Genomic DNA, 16370 nt, shown 5'->3' with positions numbered 1-16370 from the left:
AATGCCCCCGTCATGCTCCCCTAATATTTAATGCCCCCCTGTGCTGTGTCCCTCATATAATGCTCTCATCATGTGCCCCTCACATATACTGCTCCCTGTCCTGTGCCCCTAACATATAATGCCCCCTGTGACGTGCCCCTCACATATAATGCCCCCTGTCCTGCCCCACAGGGGGCATCATATTTTAGGGGCACATGACGGAAGCATTATATCTGAAGGGCACATGATGATGATGGGGAGCATTATATGTGAGGGGCACAGCACAGGGGGCATTATATGTGAAGAGCACAAGACAGGGGACCCCTCCCCCTGTCATGTGCTCTTCACATATAATGCCCCCCTGTCATGGGCACCTCACATCAAATGTATCCTTTTTTGTACCCCCTATCCTTTTTTAAATGCCCCCTGAGCCCAGTGCCATAAAGATGTGCCAAACAGTAAATAAAAAATACATACACTTATAACCGTTCCCCCGCTGAGCAGCTCTCTTCCTCTTACTTGCACAGACTGTTCAGACAGGTGAGTGGCGAGTTGTGGTGACGGTATCTTTAGGCACCGGCGCGATAATGTGACGTCATTGTGCCGGCCTGCCGTTGATCGCCGATCACGTCCCAGCGGCGAGAAAGGTAAATTAATGAGAGCATGGGGGAGCGTTAGAAACCATGTAATTACCCCGTTGCCCCACCCTGGATCCCCCACTGGTCCAACTTCAGTAAAGCTACCGTTATCTGTAACTTGGCGTTGGAGTCATTATTGCCCCCCTGCCTAGCCCAGGATCCAGCGGTATACCTTCGGGTGATATTGAGGATAAACCACGCCCTGGTGTCACGAATACAAGGGGTTAGTGCCATCTGTCCCGAGGGTAATTCCATCTGCCCTTCATCTCACACCCCATAACACACTTGCACCAACTGATTAAGCAGGTGCCGGTAAGCTGGTGTGGCCCAGAGCCAGGTCCTTGATCAGGCAGCAGTTGGGATGCCTGGCCACTGGGTCATTGGGTCTGGTGTTGCAGTACCGGCGCTACATCAGTGTTAGTTTCTGGACCCACTCTTATAAGGTAGCCTTGACGTGGCAAGTGGGCCTGCATGTTTTGATTAAAAGGTACTCTAACAACCTATTAGATTTTGAAATTATGCTGAGAAGCAAATAGAAGATAGAACAAGTTGTTACTGTGCAGACATGTTCTTTTTCTCTGTTTGGAGTATTGTTAACATGCATTTGTGTCCTTACTATAGCTGCAAGCAGGGGTGTAACTTGTAGCTCCTTCGGCCCCGATGAAATATCTGCAACAGGGCCCCTTGTGCCAATTATAATACTGGTCTCTTATGGCGCAGGTGTGCTTTGGGGCCCTCTAAGGCACCAAGGCACTGGTGCGACTGCTACTTCAGCACCCCCTATAGCTACGCTTTTGGCTGTAAGTCCTGGTCGCAGGTCTAATGACCCTAACTCACAGGTGTCATGTTGGGTCATCAGACTTGTGATCAAGCCAGGACTTGAAGCCATAATATGGATGTATATACACATCTGTAAGACGCCTATGCGAAGCTGACCTTAGTTACGGCTACAAGGAAGACATACTGCTGTTTGTTTAACAGAGTCGTAAACAAAGCGATCGCTGTCTTTCTTTTACTTTTTTCATTATGTAAGAAGATGAAAAATCCAACAGTGTTGTCGTCCCTGATTTATCATCAATATGCACTTGGCAGCCTGGGCCCTCTTGTGTTCTGTAACCTATAAGTGACCAGTGAAGCCTCAGCCCATGATCAATGGACTTCTAACCCTCACGTTGTTTCCTTGATTTGGTTTAGAATGAAATGTGTGACTTACAAGTCCCAGACAAGAGCTGCATTTTCTGCCTTTCTCCGTGTCCTCCAGCGGTACAACGTGAATTGTTCTTCATCCTCATTCCCCGGTGACTGCGGACATTCTCAGTTGTCTAAAGAAGTTAGGCCAGGAGCAAATACTGATGAAAGTAAAAAAACGCTTGTCACAGCTTGTCAGAAAGTAGCAGGTGAGGAAGTGGCAGATCCTAATTCTGTTAAAGGAAATTACAAAGGCTTTTCCTTTGCCAAGGTTACCTCTAAACATTCATGCGCAAAACTAAATTGGATTTAATAGAGATTGATGTAGAGCCGAAATTGATAAGAGGAAAGTGGAGGGCAGCAATGGCTGTTTAATGTAGGTATAACTACAGCTTTTATCCACTACTTTAAATGCAATTTGCCACATATGAGGTATCTATTGCTAAGCTGCTGCTCTTCAGATTTGGCTGGACAGAAAGGTATATAATGAAAAACTTTTATTTCAGATGCACATTCAGGGACAAAAATGTAATGTAACATGCATACTGCTATACCACACACGCTCACAGTACAACTATACTGCGCACTTGTATGTAGTCAGGGCCGGTTCTGCCTATAGGCAAAATAGGCAGCTGCCTAGAGCGCCCTCTTTATGGGGTGCCGCTCTGCCCACTGCAAGAAAGTTAGAAACCAGACAACATCTGAAGCACCCGCCACTCATCCGAAGCACCTGCCCAGCCAGAACTGCTGTCGCTTGAGGAGGGAGATTGTTACATAGTTACATAGTTAGTATGGTTGAAAAAAGACATACGTCTATCAAGTTCAACCAGGGAATTGAAGGGAAGGGTGTAAGAGGATAAGGGGAAGGGATGTAGTTTTATACTTCTGCATAAGCATTAATGTTATTTTGTTCCAGGAATGTATCTAACCCTGTTTTAAAGCTATTAATTGTTCCTGCTGTGACCAGTTCCTGAGGTAGACTGTTCCATAAATTCACAGTTCTTATGGTAAAGAAGGCGTGTCGCCCCTTTAGACTAAACCTTTTCTTCTCCAGACGGAGGGAGTGCCCCCTCGTCCTTTGGGGGGTGAGGGGTTTAACCTGGAACTGTTTTTTTCCATATTTTTTGTGTGGGCCATTCTTATTCTTACATACGTTTATCATATCCCCCCTTAAACGTCTCTTCTCAAGACTAAACAATTGTAACTCCTTTAATCGCTCCTCGTAGCTACAATGTTCCATGCCCCATATTAGTTTAGTCGCACATCTCTGCACCCTTTCCAGCTCCACAGTGTCCCTTTTATGGACAGGCGACCAAAACTGAACAGCATATTCCAGGTGAGGACGTACCAATGCTTTATAAAGGGGGAGTATTATGTCCCTGTCCCTTGAGCCCATGACTCTTTTGATACATGACAATATCCTGCTGGCTTTGGAAGCAGCAGCCTGACATTTCATGCTATTCTGTAGTCTGTGATCTACAAGTACACCCAGATCCTTCTCTACCAGTGACTCTCCCAGTTTAATCCCCCCTAAGACATACGACGCATGCATGTTATTTGTACCCAGATGCATAACTTTGCATTTATCCACATTAAACCTCATTTGCCAAGTGGATGCCCAGACACTTAGTCTATCCAAGTCATCTTGTAACTTATGCACATCCTCTATAGACTGTACTGTGCTACAAAGCTTGGTGTCATCTGCAAAGATAGAAACAGAGCTGTTAATACCATCCTCTATATCATTGATAAATAAATTAAACAACAGCGGGCCCAGTACTGAACCTTGGGGTACACCACTAATAAACGTGGACCAATCAGAGTATGAATTATTGACCACCACTCTCTGGGTACGATCCATGAGCCAGTGTTCAATCCAGTTACAAACTAAAGTTTCCAAGCCCAAGGACCTTAACTTACCTGTCAGACGTCTGTGAGGGACAGTATCAAATGCTTTAGCAAAATCCAGAAACACTATATCCACAGCCATTCCTCTGTCAAGGCTTCTACTCACCTCTTCATAAAAGCAAATTAGATTGGTTTGACAACTTCTATCCTTAGTAAACCCATGCTTGCTATCAATTATAATACAATTATCCCCTATGTATTCCTGTATGTAATCCCGTATAAGTCCTTCAAACAATTTACCCACAATGCACGTTAAACTTACCGGTCTATAATTGCCTGGCGAAGACCTAGAGCCCTTCTTGAAGATTGGTACCACATTCGCCTTGTGCCAGTCCCTTGGCACAATACCAGACACCAGAGAATCTCTAAATATCATGAACAAGGGTACAGATATTACTGAACTTACCTCTCTAAGAACTCTTGGGTGCAATCCAACCGGTCCTGGAGATTTGCTTACATTTACTTTACTTAACTTACCTTGTACCATCTCTACATTAAGCCAGTTCAGTACATTACATGATGTGTTACCAGCAGTGACCTGTCCAATGTCTGCTTTTCCTTCTTCCATAGTATATACAGAACTAAAGAACTAAAGAGTCTTCTCTTGATCGCCCGTAACAACCTCCCCATTATCATTATTAAGGTGTCCTACATGCTCTGTCCTTGTTTTTTTTGTATTTATATATCTAAATATAAATATATTTATGAATTTGAGTAGAATACAGACATAGCGCACATCTACAATCTTGTATAATGATCTGATTGCTTCTCAGCACAATATCAAAAACTAACAGGTTGTTATTATACATTTTTGATCAAAAAGTACAAGCCCACTCGCCACGTCAAGGCCACCTATTCAGAGTGGGTCCCTAACGTCCCTAGCATAAAATGGCGTAGCACCGGGTGGCGACCACCACCGCCGCGACACAGATGCCCACGGGGGGGGGGGGGGGAGCGACCCACTGGCAGAGCGGCCCCAATGCCTCTCAAACCAGTCTATGGGCCGCACCCGCCCGCAGACACAGCGCCACGGCAGCAACGGACGCCCGATGCTACGCCATTTTATGCTAGGGACGTTAGGGACCCACTCTAAATAGGTGGCCTTGACGTGGCGAGTGGGCTTGTACTTTTTGATCAAAAATGTATACTAACAACCTGTTAGTTTTTGATATTGTGCTGAGAAGCAATCAGATCATTATACAAGATTGTAGATGTGCGCTATGTCTGTATTCTACTCAAATTCATATTGTGAATTCTATCCTTTTTTTTTTTTTTTTTTTTTTTTTTTTTGAACATGTGCTGCACTCTTCCCCACCCCCTCAGCCCAAACCTATATAGGTGGTAATTAGCCACACTAGGGCCATTTCACTCCTAGCAGCCTCCCAGTCTGACTGGGAGAGCAAGGTAAGTGAGCCTTTACACCTTGTTCACACTGGTGTGGTGCGGGGCGGCGTCCGTTGCTGCCGTGGCGCTGTGTCTGCGGGCGGGTGCGGCCCATAGACTGGTTTGAGAGGCATTGGGGCCGCTCTGCCAGTGGGTCGCTCCCCCCCCGTGGGCATCTGTGTCGCGGCGGTGGTGGTCGCCGCCCGGTGCTACGCCATTTTATGCTAGGGACGTTAGGGACCCACTCTGAATAGGTGGCCTTGACGTGGCGAGTGGGCTTGTACTTTTTGATCAAAAATGTATACTAACAACCTGTTAGTTTTTGATATTGTGCTGAGAAGCAATCAGATCATTATACAAGATTGTAGATGTGCGCTATGTCTGTATTCTACTCAAATTCACATAAATATATTTATATTTAACTGCTTGAAAAAGGCTGCATGCCAGCAGCCGAAACGTTGCTCTGTGCACCTTGATGGAATAAAACTACCTTCACAGTTTTTTCACCTATACCCTGGAGTGCGGCAGTATTCTTTGTGTTTCTATACCGTTTGGAGCCCTACGACCTTGGGTCCCCTGCTGAATTGCACCCAACCCTTCATGCAACTCGGTGTGCTGCTACCTTCTGTGTTTTCTCTAAATATAAATATAGTGTTACATTAAATATTGTTACAGCGCGTCACCCCAGTAGTAGGTGATTACATGAGGAGTGGGTTTGTTACAGTGTGTCACCCCAATAGTAAGGTGGGGCATGTCAAAGGACAGAGCCAATGGGCGGGGCCAAGGGGTGGTAAAATTAGTTTTCGCCTAGGGTGGTAAAAATCCTTGCACCAACCCTGTATTTAGTACTGTTATATAGTACACAAATACATTTCTTACACACATATACTGTACATATACAGTATTTGGTGGTCCAGTACAGCGTTTCCAGCTGCTACCCATTGGAGTTGTCAGGTAGCTGAGATACAAAGATTTTCTGGATGTATATAGTTTCTATTAAAGGAGAACTGCAGTGCAACACATTTTACTTCCCCTGATCCCGGGCTGCAAAAACTAGAAAAAGAAACTTTAACTCACCTTCCTACGCTCCCCTGTTGCACCGATATTGGCTCCCCGTTCCTCTGGTGCTGCTCTGCTTCATGCTTCTTGGGCTCGGATCATCACACTGCAGTCAGCGTACCACTGGCCGCAGCGATGTCTGGCCTCGGCCGGTGATAGGCTGAGCGCACTATCATGTAAGGAGCCCGGGCAGCGGGAAGAAGACGGGGCCAGGGTTCCTTACATGACAGTGCGCTCAGCCTATCACCGGCTGAGGCGGGACATCGCTGCTGCCATTGATACGCTGACTGCAGTGTGATGATCCGAGCCCAAGAAGCATGAAGAAGAGCAGCACTGGAGGAACAGGGCACCCTGCAGGGTCTCCCCCTGTTGTTTCCAGATTGTTGTGTATACTGCTTTAATGCCTAGACAGTCTCCTAATGTATAGGTAGTACGAATGACCTGTGGGAGGTCTTAAGGACCTGTGTAAGTCTGTCACATGTTATGTTATGCAGTCATATTATTTGTTGTCACATGTTCTCCCAGAGAGCACCAGCTTAACTTATGACCCGCAGCTTGACCAATGGGCTTTAGTCCAGCCCCGCCACCCCCCACTATATAAAGGGGTGGCCATTTCAATTCACTCTCTTCCTTTACTGAGAACCAGCCAGTGCAGATGTCTCAGTGCAAGTGATCAGCTACCTGGAAGATCCCAAAAGCTACAGTCATTCCAGTAACAAAAAGGAGAAACAGCACCAGGTAGTTGTTTGTTGTTTCATGATATGTGCTAAGTGCTGGGGGTCTATAAACAGTTAATCAGTATAGCTCCATAGACTATTTATACAAGAAAGAGAAAAAACTCAAACAGAGAGCAATTGCTACTGAAAAATATGCACATTTTTATTTATATATCCAAAAGATTAAAAAGCGTCACATACTTGTGACAAAATGCAATTAAGATAGAATACCAGATGTGTATGTATAAAGCAATACAAAATGAGATGTATCAGATACAACCAAAAAACGTAGGTGGATCAGGCACAGCAATAGTTGTAATCACAATAGATCTGTATATAGTGAGGTCAAGGAGTGATATAATATGGCTCTTATTCAACAAGGAGTTAACAGGGGTCAAAAAGGCCCCAATGTATGTGTTACGCCGAGCGCTCCGGGTCCCCGCTCCTCCCCGGAGCGCTCGCTACACTCTCCTCACTGCAGCGCTCCGGTCAGATCCACTGACCCGGGGCGCTGCGATACCGCCTCCAGCCGGGATGCGATTCGCGATGCGGGTGGCGCCCGCTCGCGATGCGCACCCCGGCTCCCGTACCTGACTCGCTCTCCGTCGGTCCTGTCCCGGCGCGCGCGGCCCCGCTCCCTAGGGCGCGCGCGCCGGGTCTTTGCGATTTAAAGGGCCACTGCGCCGCTGATTGGCGCAGTGGTTCCAATTAGTATGTTCACCTGTGCACTCCTTATTTATACCTCACTCCCCCTGCACTCCCTCGCCGGATCTTGTTGCCATTGTGCCAGTGAAAGCGTTTCCTTGTGTGTTCCTAGCCTGTGTTCCAGACCTCCTGCCGTTGCCCCTGACTACGATCCTTGCTGCCTGCCCCGACCTTCTGCTACGTCCGACCTTGCTTCTGTCTACTCCCTTGTACCGCGCCTATCTTCAGCAGTCAGAGAGGTTGAGCCGTTGCTAGTGGATACGACCTGGTCACTACCGCCGCAGCAAGACCATCCCGCTTTGCGGCGGGCTCTGGTGAAAACCAGTAGTGACTTAGAACCGATCCACTAGCACGGTCCACGCCAATCCCTCTCTGGCACAGAGGATCCACTACCTGCCAGCCGGCATCGTGACAGTAGATCCGGCCATGGATCCCGCTGAAGTTCCTCTGCCAGTTGTCGCTGACCTCACCACGGTGGTCGCCCAGCAGTCACAACAGATAGCGCAACAAGGCCAACAGCTGTCTCAACTGACCGTGATGCTACAGCAGCTACTACCACAGCTTCAGCAATCATCTCCTCCGCCAGCTCCTGCACCTCCTCCGCAGCGAGTGGCCGCTTCTGGTCTACGACTATCCTTGCCGGATAAATTTGATGGGGACTCTAAGTTTTGCCGTGGCTTTCTTTCCCAATGTTCCCTGCACTTGGAGATGATGTCGGACCAGTTTCCTACTGAAAGGTCTAAGGTGGCTTTCGTAGTCAGCCTTCTGTCTGGAAAAGCTCTGTCATGGGCCACACCGCTCTGGGACCGCAATGACCCCGTCACTGCCTCTATACACTCCTTCTTCTCGGAAATTCGAAGTGTCTTTGAGGAACCTGCCCGAGCCTCTTCTGCTGAGACTGCCCTGTTGAACCTGGTCCAGGGTAATTCTTCCGTTGGCGAGTACGCCGTACAATTCCGTACTCTTGCTTCAGAATTATCCTGGAATAATGAGGCCCTCTGCGCGACCTTTAAAAAAGGCCTATCCAGCAACATTAAAGATGTTCTGGCCGCACGAGAAATTCCTGCTAACCTACATGAACTCATTCATCTAGCCACTCGCATTGACATGCGTTTTTCCGAAAGGCGTCAGGAGCTCCGCCAGGATATGGACTTTGTTCGCACGAGGCGTTTTTTCTCCCCGGCTCCTCTCTCCTCTGGTCCCCTGCAATCCGTTCCTGTGCCTCCCGCCGTGGAGGCTATGCAGGTCGACCGGTCTCGCCTGACACCTCAAGAGAGGACACGACGCCGCATGGAGAATCTCTGCCTGTACTGTGCCAGTACCGAACACTTCCTGAAGGATTGTCCTATCCGTCCTCCCCGCCTGGAAAGACGTACGCTGACTCCGCACAAAGGTGAGACAGTCCTTGATGTCTACTCTGCTTCTCCACGTCTTACTGTGCCTGTGCGGATATCTGCCTCTGCCTTCTCCTTCTCTACTATGGCCTTCTTGGATTCCGGATCTGCAGGAAATTTTATTTTGGCCTCTCTCGTCAACAAGTTCAACATCCCGGTGACCAGTCTCGCCAGACCCCTCTACATCAATTGTGTAAACTATGAAAGATTGGACTGTACCATACGTTTCCGCACGGAGCCCCTTCTAATGTGCATCGGACCTCATCACGAGAAAATTGAGTTTTTGGTCCTCCCCAATTGCACTTCCGAAATTCTCCTTGGACTACCCTGGCTTCAACTTCATTCCCCAACCCTGGATTGGTCCACTGGGGAGATCAAGAGTTGGGGGCCCTCTTGTTTCAAGGACTGCCTAAAACCGGTTCCCAGTACCCCTTGCCGTGACTCTGTGGTTCCTCCTGTAACCGGTCTCCCTAAGGCCTATATGGACTTTGCGGATGTTTTTTGCAAAAAACAAGCTGAGACTCTACCTCCTCACAGGCCTTATGATTGTCCTATTGACCTCCTCCCGGGCACTACTCCACCCCGGGGCAGAATTTATCCTCTGTCCGCCCCAGAGACTCTTGCCATGTCTGAATACATCCAGGAAAATTTAAAAAAGGGCTTTATCCGTAAATCCTCCTCTCCTGCCGGAGCCGGATTTTTCTTTGTGTCCAAAAAAGATGGCTCTCTACGTCCTTGCATTGACTACCGCGGTCTTAATAAAATCACAGTAAAGAACCGCTACCCCCTACCCCTCATCTCTGAACTCTTTGATCGCCTCCAAGGTGCCCACATCTTTACCAAACTGGACTTAAGAGGTGCTTATAATCTCATCCGCATCAGAGAGGGGGATGAATGGAAAACGGCATTTAACACTAGAGATGGACACTTTGAGTATCTGGTCATGCCCTTTGGCCTGTGCAACGCCCCTGCCGTCTTCCAAGACTTTGTTAATGAAATTTTTCGTGATCTCTTATACTCCTGTGTTGTTGTATATCTGGACGATATCCTGATTTTTTCTGCCAATCTAGAAGAACACCGCCAGCATGTCCGTATGGTTCTTCAGAGACTTCGTGACAATCAACTTTATGCCAAGATAGAGAAATGTCTGTTTGAATGCCAATCTCTTCCTTTCCTAGGATACTTGGTCTCTGGCCAGGGACTACAAATGGATCCAGACAAACTCTCTGCCGTCTTAGATTGGCCACGCCCCTCCGGACTCCGTGCTATCCAACGTTTTTTGGGGTTCGCCAATTATTACAGGCAATTTATTCCACATTTTTCTACCGTTGTGGCTCCTATCGTGGCTTTAACCAAAAAAAATGCCGATCCCAAGTCTTGGCCTCCTCAAGCGGAAGACGCCTTTAAACGGCTCAAGTCTGCCTTTTCTTCGGCTCCCGTGCTCTCCAGACCTGACCCATCTAAACCCTTCCTATTGGAGGTTGATGCCTCCTCTGTAGGAGCTGGAGCGGTCCTTCTACAAAAAAATTCTTCCGGGCATGCTGTTACTTGTGGTTTTTTTTCTAGGACCTTCTCTCCGGCGGAGAGGAACTACTCCATCGGGGATCGAGAGCTTCTAGCCATTAAATTAGCACTTGAGGAATGGAGGCATCTGCTGGAGGGATCAAGATTTCCAGTTATTATTTACACCGATCACAAGAACCTCTCCTACCTCCAGTCTGCCCAACGGCTGAATCCTCGCCAGGCCAGGTGGTCTCTGTTCTTTGCCCGATTTAATTTTGAAATTCACTTTCGGCCTGCCGATAAGAACATTAGGGCCGATGCTCTCTCTCGTTCCTCGGATGCTTCGGAAGTTGAACTCTCTCCGCAACACATCATTCCTCCTGACTGCCTGATTTCCACTTCTCCAGCCTCCATCAGGCAAACTCCTCCAGGAAAGACCTTCGTCTCTCCACGCCAACGCCTCGGAATCCTCAAATGGGGTCACTCCTCCCATCTCGCAGGTCATGCAGGCATCAAGAAATCTGTGCAACTCATCTCTCGCTTCTATTGGTGGCCGACTCTGGAGACGGATGTCGTGGACTTTGTGCGAGCCTGCACTGTCTGTGCCCGGGATAAGACTCCTCGCCAGAAGCCCGCTGGTTTTCTTCATCCTCTGCCTGTCCCCGAACAGCCTTGGTCTCTGATTGGTATGGATTTTATTACTGACTTACCCCCATCCCGTGGCAACACTGTTATTTGGGTGGTCGTTGATCGATTCTCCAAAATGGCACATTTCATCCCTCTTCCTGGTCTTCCTTCAGCGCCTCAGTTGGCTAAACAATTTTTTGTACACATTTTTCGTCTTCACGGGTTGCCCACACAGATCGTCTCGGATAGAGGCGTCCAATTCGTGTCAAAATTCTGGAGGGCTCTCTGTAAACAACTCAAGATTAAATTAAACTTTTCTTCTGCATATCATCCTCAATCCAATGGACAAGTAGAAAGAATTAACCAGGTCTTGGGTGATTATTTACGACATTTTGTTTCCTCCCGCCAGGATGATTGGGCAGATCTTCTACCATGGGCCGAATTCTCGTATAACTTCAGAGTCTCTGAATCTTCCTCCAAATCCCCATTTTTCGTGGTGTACGGCCGTCACCCTCTTCCCCCCCTCCCTACCCCCTTGCCCTCTGGTCTGCCCGCTGTGGATGAAATTTCTCGTGATCTTTCCACCATATGGAGAGAGACCCAAAATTCTCTCTTACAGGCTTCATCACGCATGAAGAAGTTTGCGGATAAGAAAAGAAGAGCTCCTCCCATTTTTTCTCCTGGAGACAAGGTATGGCTCTCCGCTAAATATGTCCGCTTCCGTGTCCCTAGCTACAAGTTGGGACCACACTATCTTGGTCCTTTCAAAATTTTGTGCCAGATTAATCCTGTCTCTTACAAACTTCTTCTTCCTCCTTCTCTTCGTATTCCTAATGCCTTTCACGTTTCTCTTCTTAAACCACTTATCATCAACCGTTTCTCTCCCAAACTTGTTTCCCCCACTCCTGTTTCCGGCTCCTCGGACATCTTCTCCGTCAAAGAGATTCTGGCATCCAAGAAGGTCAGAGGGAAAACTTTTTTTTTAGTTGATTGGGAGGGTTCTGGTCCAGAAGAGAGATCCTGGGAACCTGAGGACAATATTCTAGACAAAAGTCTGCTCCTCAGGTTCTCAGGCTCTAAGAAGAGGGGGAGACCCAAGGGGGGGGGTACTGTTACGCCGAGCGCTCCGGGTCCCCGCTCCTCCCCGGAGCGCTCGCTACACTCTCCTCACTGCAGCGCTCCGGTCAGATCCACTGACCCGGGGCGCTGCGATACCGCCTCCAGCCGGGATGCGATTCGCGATGCGGGTGGCGCCCGCTCGCGATGCGCACCCCGGCTCCCGTACCTGACTCGCTCTCCGTCGGTCCTGTCCCGGCGCGCGCGGCCCCGCTCCCTAGGGCGCGCGCGCGCCGGGTCTTTGCGATTTAAAGGGCCACTGCGCCGCTGATTGGCGCAGTGGTTCCAATTAGTATGTTCACCTGTGCACTCCTTATTTATACCTCACTCCCCCTGCACTCCCTCGCCGGATCTTGTTGCCATTGTGCCAGTGAAAGCGTTTCCTTGTGTGTTCCTAGCCTGTGTTCCAGACCTCCTGCCGTTGCCCCTGACTACGATCCTTGCTGCCTGCCCCGACCTTCTGCTACGTCCGACCTTGCTTCTGTCTACTCCCTTGTACCGCGCCTATCTTCAGCAGTCAGAGAGGTTGAGCCGTTGCTAGTGGATACGACCTGGTCACTACCGCCGCAGCAAGACCATCCCGCTTTGCGGCGGGCTCTGGTGAAAACCAGTAGTGACTTAGAACCGATCCACTAGCACGGTCCACGCCAATCCCTCTCTGGCACAGAGGATCCACTACCTGCCAGCCGGCATCGTGACAGTATGTATGTGAGGGCTGCCTGCTCTATCACATAACCAGTAGTATGAATGTGCCCAAAGTAAATAATTGATAAATAGATAATCCTCACTTACCCATAATGGATACCTGTTGCCACCGTCCCAACGTACGTTTCGTCACCCGACTTTCTCAAGGGACGCTCTGTATCATTCCAGTAAGTCTCAAGTCTATGTCTGCTGTCACTGAAACTAGTCAAGTCTGGCACATAGTCAAGTCATGTCCAATCTCGAGTCAGGTTAATTACAAGTATATTGGTCCAGCAAGCTGCGAGGTCCTTCTGGGTCCTGGTCATCTCTCTGGCCTTAGCTGTGAAGATAATTCCACCTGTCATATCCTCAGTAAAGCCTCTGTTTGACCATAACTGTTTGTGGACTCTCATTTCACTACTAGCAACTGGGATAGCGGAGGAATCGGGCGTGTGGTGTTCCGGAACCCTGAACCACACTGGCGTCATGAACAAAAGGGGTTAACAACATCTTGCCCTCGGGGGTTAATACCTTTCAGAATGTCCGCACGGAAAATGTCTGTGCGGACTACTCGTAAATTTGCTCAATATTTGCGAATATGCGCATATGCGAAGAGCAGAGAGGGATGCAGTGATCACTGTGATGTGTACTGTGAACCAAAAAAAAAAGCGAATATTCATAATTGCGAATATATAGTGCTATATTCGCAATATTCACGAATTTGCGAATATACAATATTCGCGATTAAAATTTGAATTGCGAATATTCGCGAGCAGCACTAGTGCCCAACACTCATTCATGTACATGAAGAATATAGTTTGGGGTTGAAGCAATATGTGGCACATGATCCTATAAAAAAAAATCTCTCAACTTGGCATCCTGCAAGGATTACTCGCAACGAGGAAATTCATGCCTCTGCGGAATAGTTTCCACTACCTTGGCAGGACCCTAGCAACTCAAGTCAGTATAATTCTGTCTGGTGAAAGCACCACAAGTCTCAGCAAGGCAACAGGGCTCCCAAGGGGTTATGCTGCAATCTCACACCAAGGCTAGCTGTATGCGTATTACCATCTGCACCAGCTCAGTAAAGACAGGTATCCATAACCTGATGTCGGTGTGTTCATTTACTCCCCCTGTCTGACCCAGGAGATGCTGCCTCAAACCTCGGACCATGTATAGGAAAACGGTGCCCTGGCTTTGCGAAGTGATCAGGTACTCTTGCTAACACCCCATGGCTGCAACATTTTAATCACTTCTCTATTTAGTGCTGCAACAGATACTCAGCTCCCAGCCAAATAGATATAGTATATAGAAGTAAAAATGTCTACATTCTGGAATTTTCGGGACTTTATTAGCATAAAATATCTCTTTCAAGATTTTCTCCAATTAAGATTTCAGGAAATAATTGCATTGTATTTCCTCCGAATACAGGAAATATCTTGTCCAATTGAGACCTTCCTTAAATAGATTAACACAAGTGAAACATCTGGCTGCAATTACCAGCATTTAGCGGCCTTCAAAGGTTGTCAGAAATACATCTGAGGTAATTATAGGTTTTTATTAGTATAATCTTCATGGAAATGGGCATGTTTGACAGGGAGTCACTGTAGTGACATAGGAATGAGGACTAGCTGCTGAAGGTTTATTATACTGCATGTAGATCCTTAAATATGACTATATGGCATCAATATACAATTCTGTTATATCACAAAGAAGATCACAAAAATAAGTTGGGTAAAGTTATTAGTGATTCCAACCCATAGTCAAATTTTTACAAGGTTAATATGTGATAAGAATTAAGGGGTCTAGTTTTTGTCAATTTTGTCCATAGGCAGTAAAAAAAATAAAAAATACATCTAAATCCACACATAGCCCACAGCATATTGGGGCTGATTTACTATTGTGCACCAAAAACTATTTTATATGACTTTCCCCAATTTTAAAGAAACATTTAATATAATAGAACTGTGTGCTAGTGATAGTAGATTGGAGGAGTCTTTATATGTTTCAAACCCGACTCACTCCCAAAGGTCCACAAGGGCATATATCCATCTACTCTCAGACCCATTGTGGCTGGGATAGGGTCCCTTGTGGAGCACCTTGGGGAGTATGTGGACTTTTATCTTCAACCCCTGACAAAAGTATCCCCAACATTTTTACAGGATACAAAACATGTCATTAATATCCTAGACAAAATGGAGTGGAGAAATGATTTTTATTGGGCAACGTGCAATGTGATAGGGCTCTATCTATACCGTGGTCCAGGGGTTTGGAAGCATTGTTCCACCACCTAGATAAGTTCAGCAATTACTCCCTTGGTCTGAAGAAATTTATTGTCACTGCAACTGAGTTCTTGTTGCAACACAATTACTTCATGTTTGATAGCGATTTCTTCCTTCAGACCATATGAGCTTCCATGGAAGCAAAATACACCCCCTCTTTTGCAAATATATTTATGTTTTATTGGGAGCAACAATTTATCTTTACACCTGATAATCCCTTTTATGATGAGATCCACTGGATAGGCCGATTTATCGACGATCAGTTGATAATCTTGAAGGAAAGTGAAACACATTTTTCCCAGTTTGTCCATTACTGTTATGCACTGCGGCCGTGAGCGCACCTCCTTGTGTATGACTGCCGCCGGCGGGGCTGGGATTCGCATCGCGGGATGCGCCCGCATGCGAGTCCCAGCCCATCTCTCACCTCTGTCCCCGGTCTCTGTTCCTCAGCTCCGGCGTGCGTGCCCCCGCCTCCTAGGGCGCGCGTGAGCCAGAGCATTGAAATTTAAAGGGAATTTACACACCTGTACCTCTATTATAAGTTTCAGCTCCTCCCTATTGCCCTTGCCAGATCTTTGTTTGCCTTAGAGAAAGCAGTATTTTTGCGTTCCTTGCCGTGTAACAGACCTTGCATTGCGTGACCTGACCGTGTTCCTAGCCGCCTGTTGACCTATTGACCTTCTGCTACCCTACTGACTACGCTCCTGTGTCGCCTGCCCAGACCTCTTGCTAGCCTGACTACGTCCTATTTCCTTTTGGGCCACACCTGTGCCGCCTGTGTGGTTGAGTCGTGCCAGGGATAGCGACCTGGGTGCCGCCTGCCGCAGCAAGTCCATCCTGCTTTGCAGCGGGCTCTCGTGAAAACCAGCGGCACCATAGACTCCTCTCCATGGCACGGCCGGCATCATCTGCCACACAGGTCCAGTGGATCCACTACATCTCCTGCTCCAGATCACCGTGGGATTGCTGATCTACTACCTCCTGAATTCCAGTCGACTGGGGTGAGTCTTACAGTAAGATCCGTCCATGGATCCTGCTGAGGTACCTCTGCCCGAGGATTCGGATCTTCCTTCCGTTGTGGCCCGTCAGTCGCAACAGTTGGTCCATCAGGCAGAGCAGTTGGTCCATCAGGCGCAGCAACTGTCCGCCATGGTGCAGCTACTTCAGACCATGCAACAGCAGCCGCAA

At 47.8% G+C, this 16370-nt stretch overlaps 1 protein-coding gene across 1 annotated transcript in view; it reads left to right on the top strand.

Moving 5' to 3' along the window:
• Positions 1–978: 978 nt before the first annotated feature.
• RAD51AP2 (RAD51 associated protein 2) overlaps positions 979–16370 on the top strand; it is a 198998-nt gene continuing 183606 nt past the window's right edge. The window contains exons 1-2 of the mRNA XM_056564241.1: positions 979–1104; positions 1812–2014. Coding sequence (XP_056420216.1) covers positions 1813–2014 — 202 coding nt within the window. The 5' untranslated portion in view covers positions 979–1104; position 1812. The remainder of the gene's footprint in view (positions 1105–1811; positions 2015–16370) is intronic.

The sequence above is a fragment of the Hyla sarda genome, chromosome 3 (assembly GCF_029499605.1).
Source record: "Hyla sarda isolate aHylSar1 chromosome 3, aHylSar1.hap1, whole genome shotgun sequence".
NCBI lineage: Eukaryota > Metazoa > Chordata > Amphibia > Anura > Hylidae > Hyla > Hyla sarda.
The sequence above is the reverse complement of the archived record's forward strand: the minus strand, read 5'-3'. Positions and strand labels throughout refer to the sequence as shown.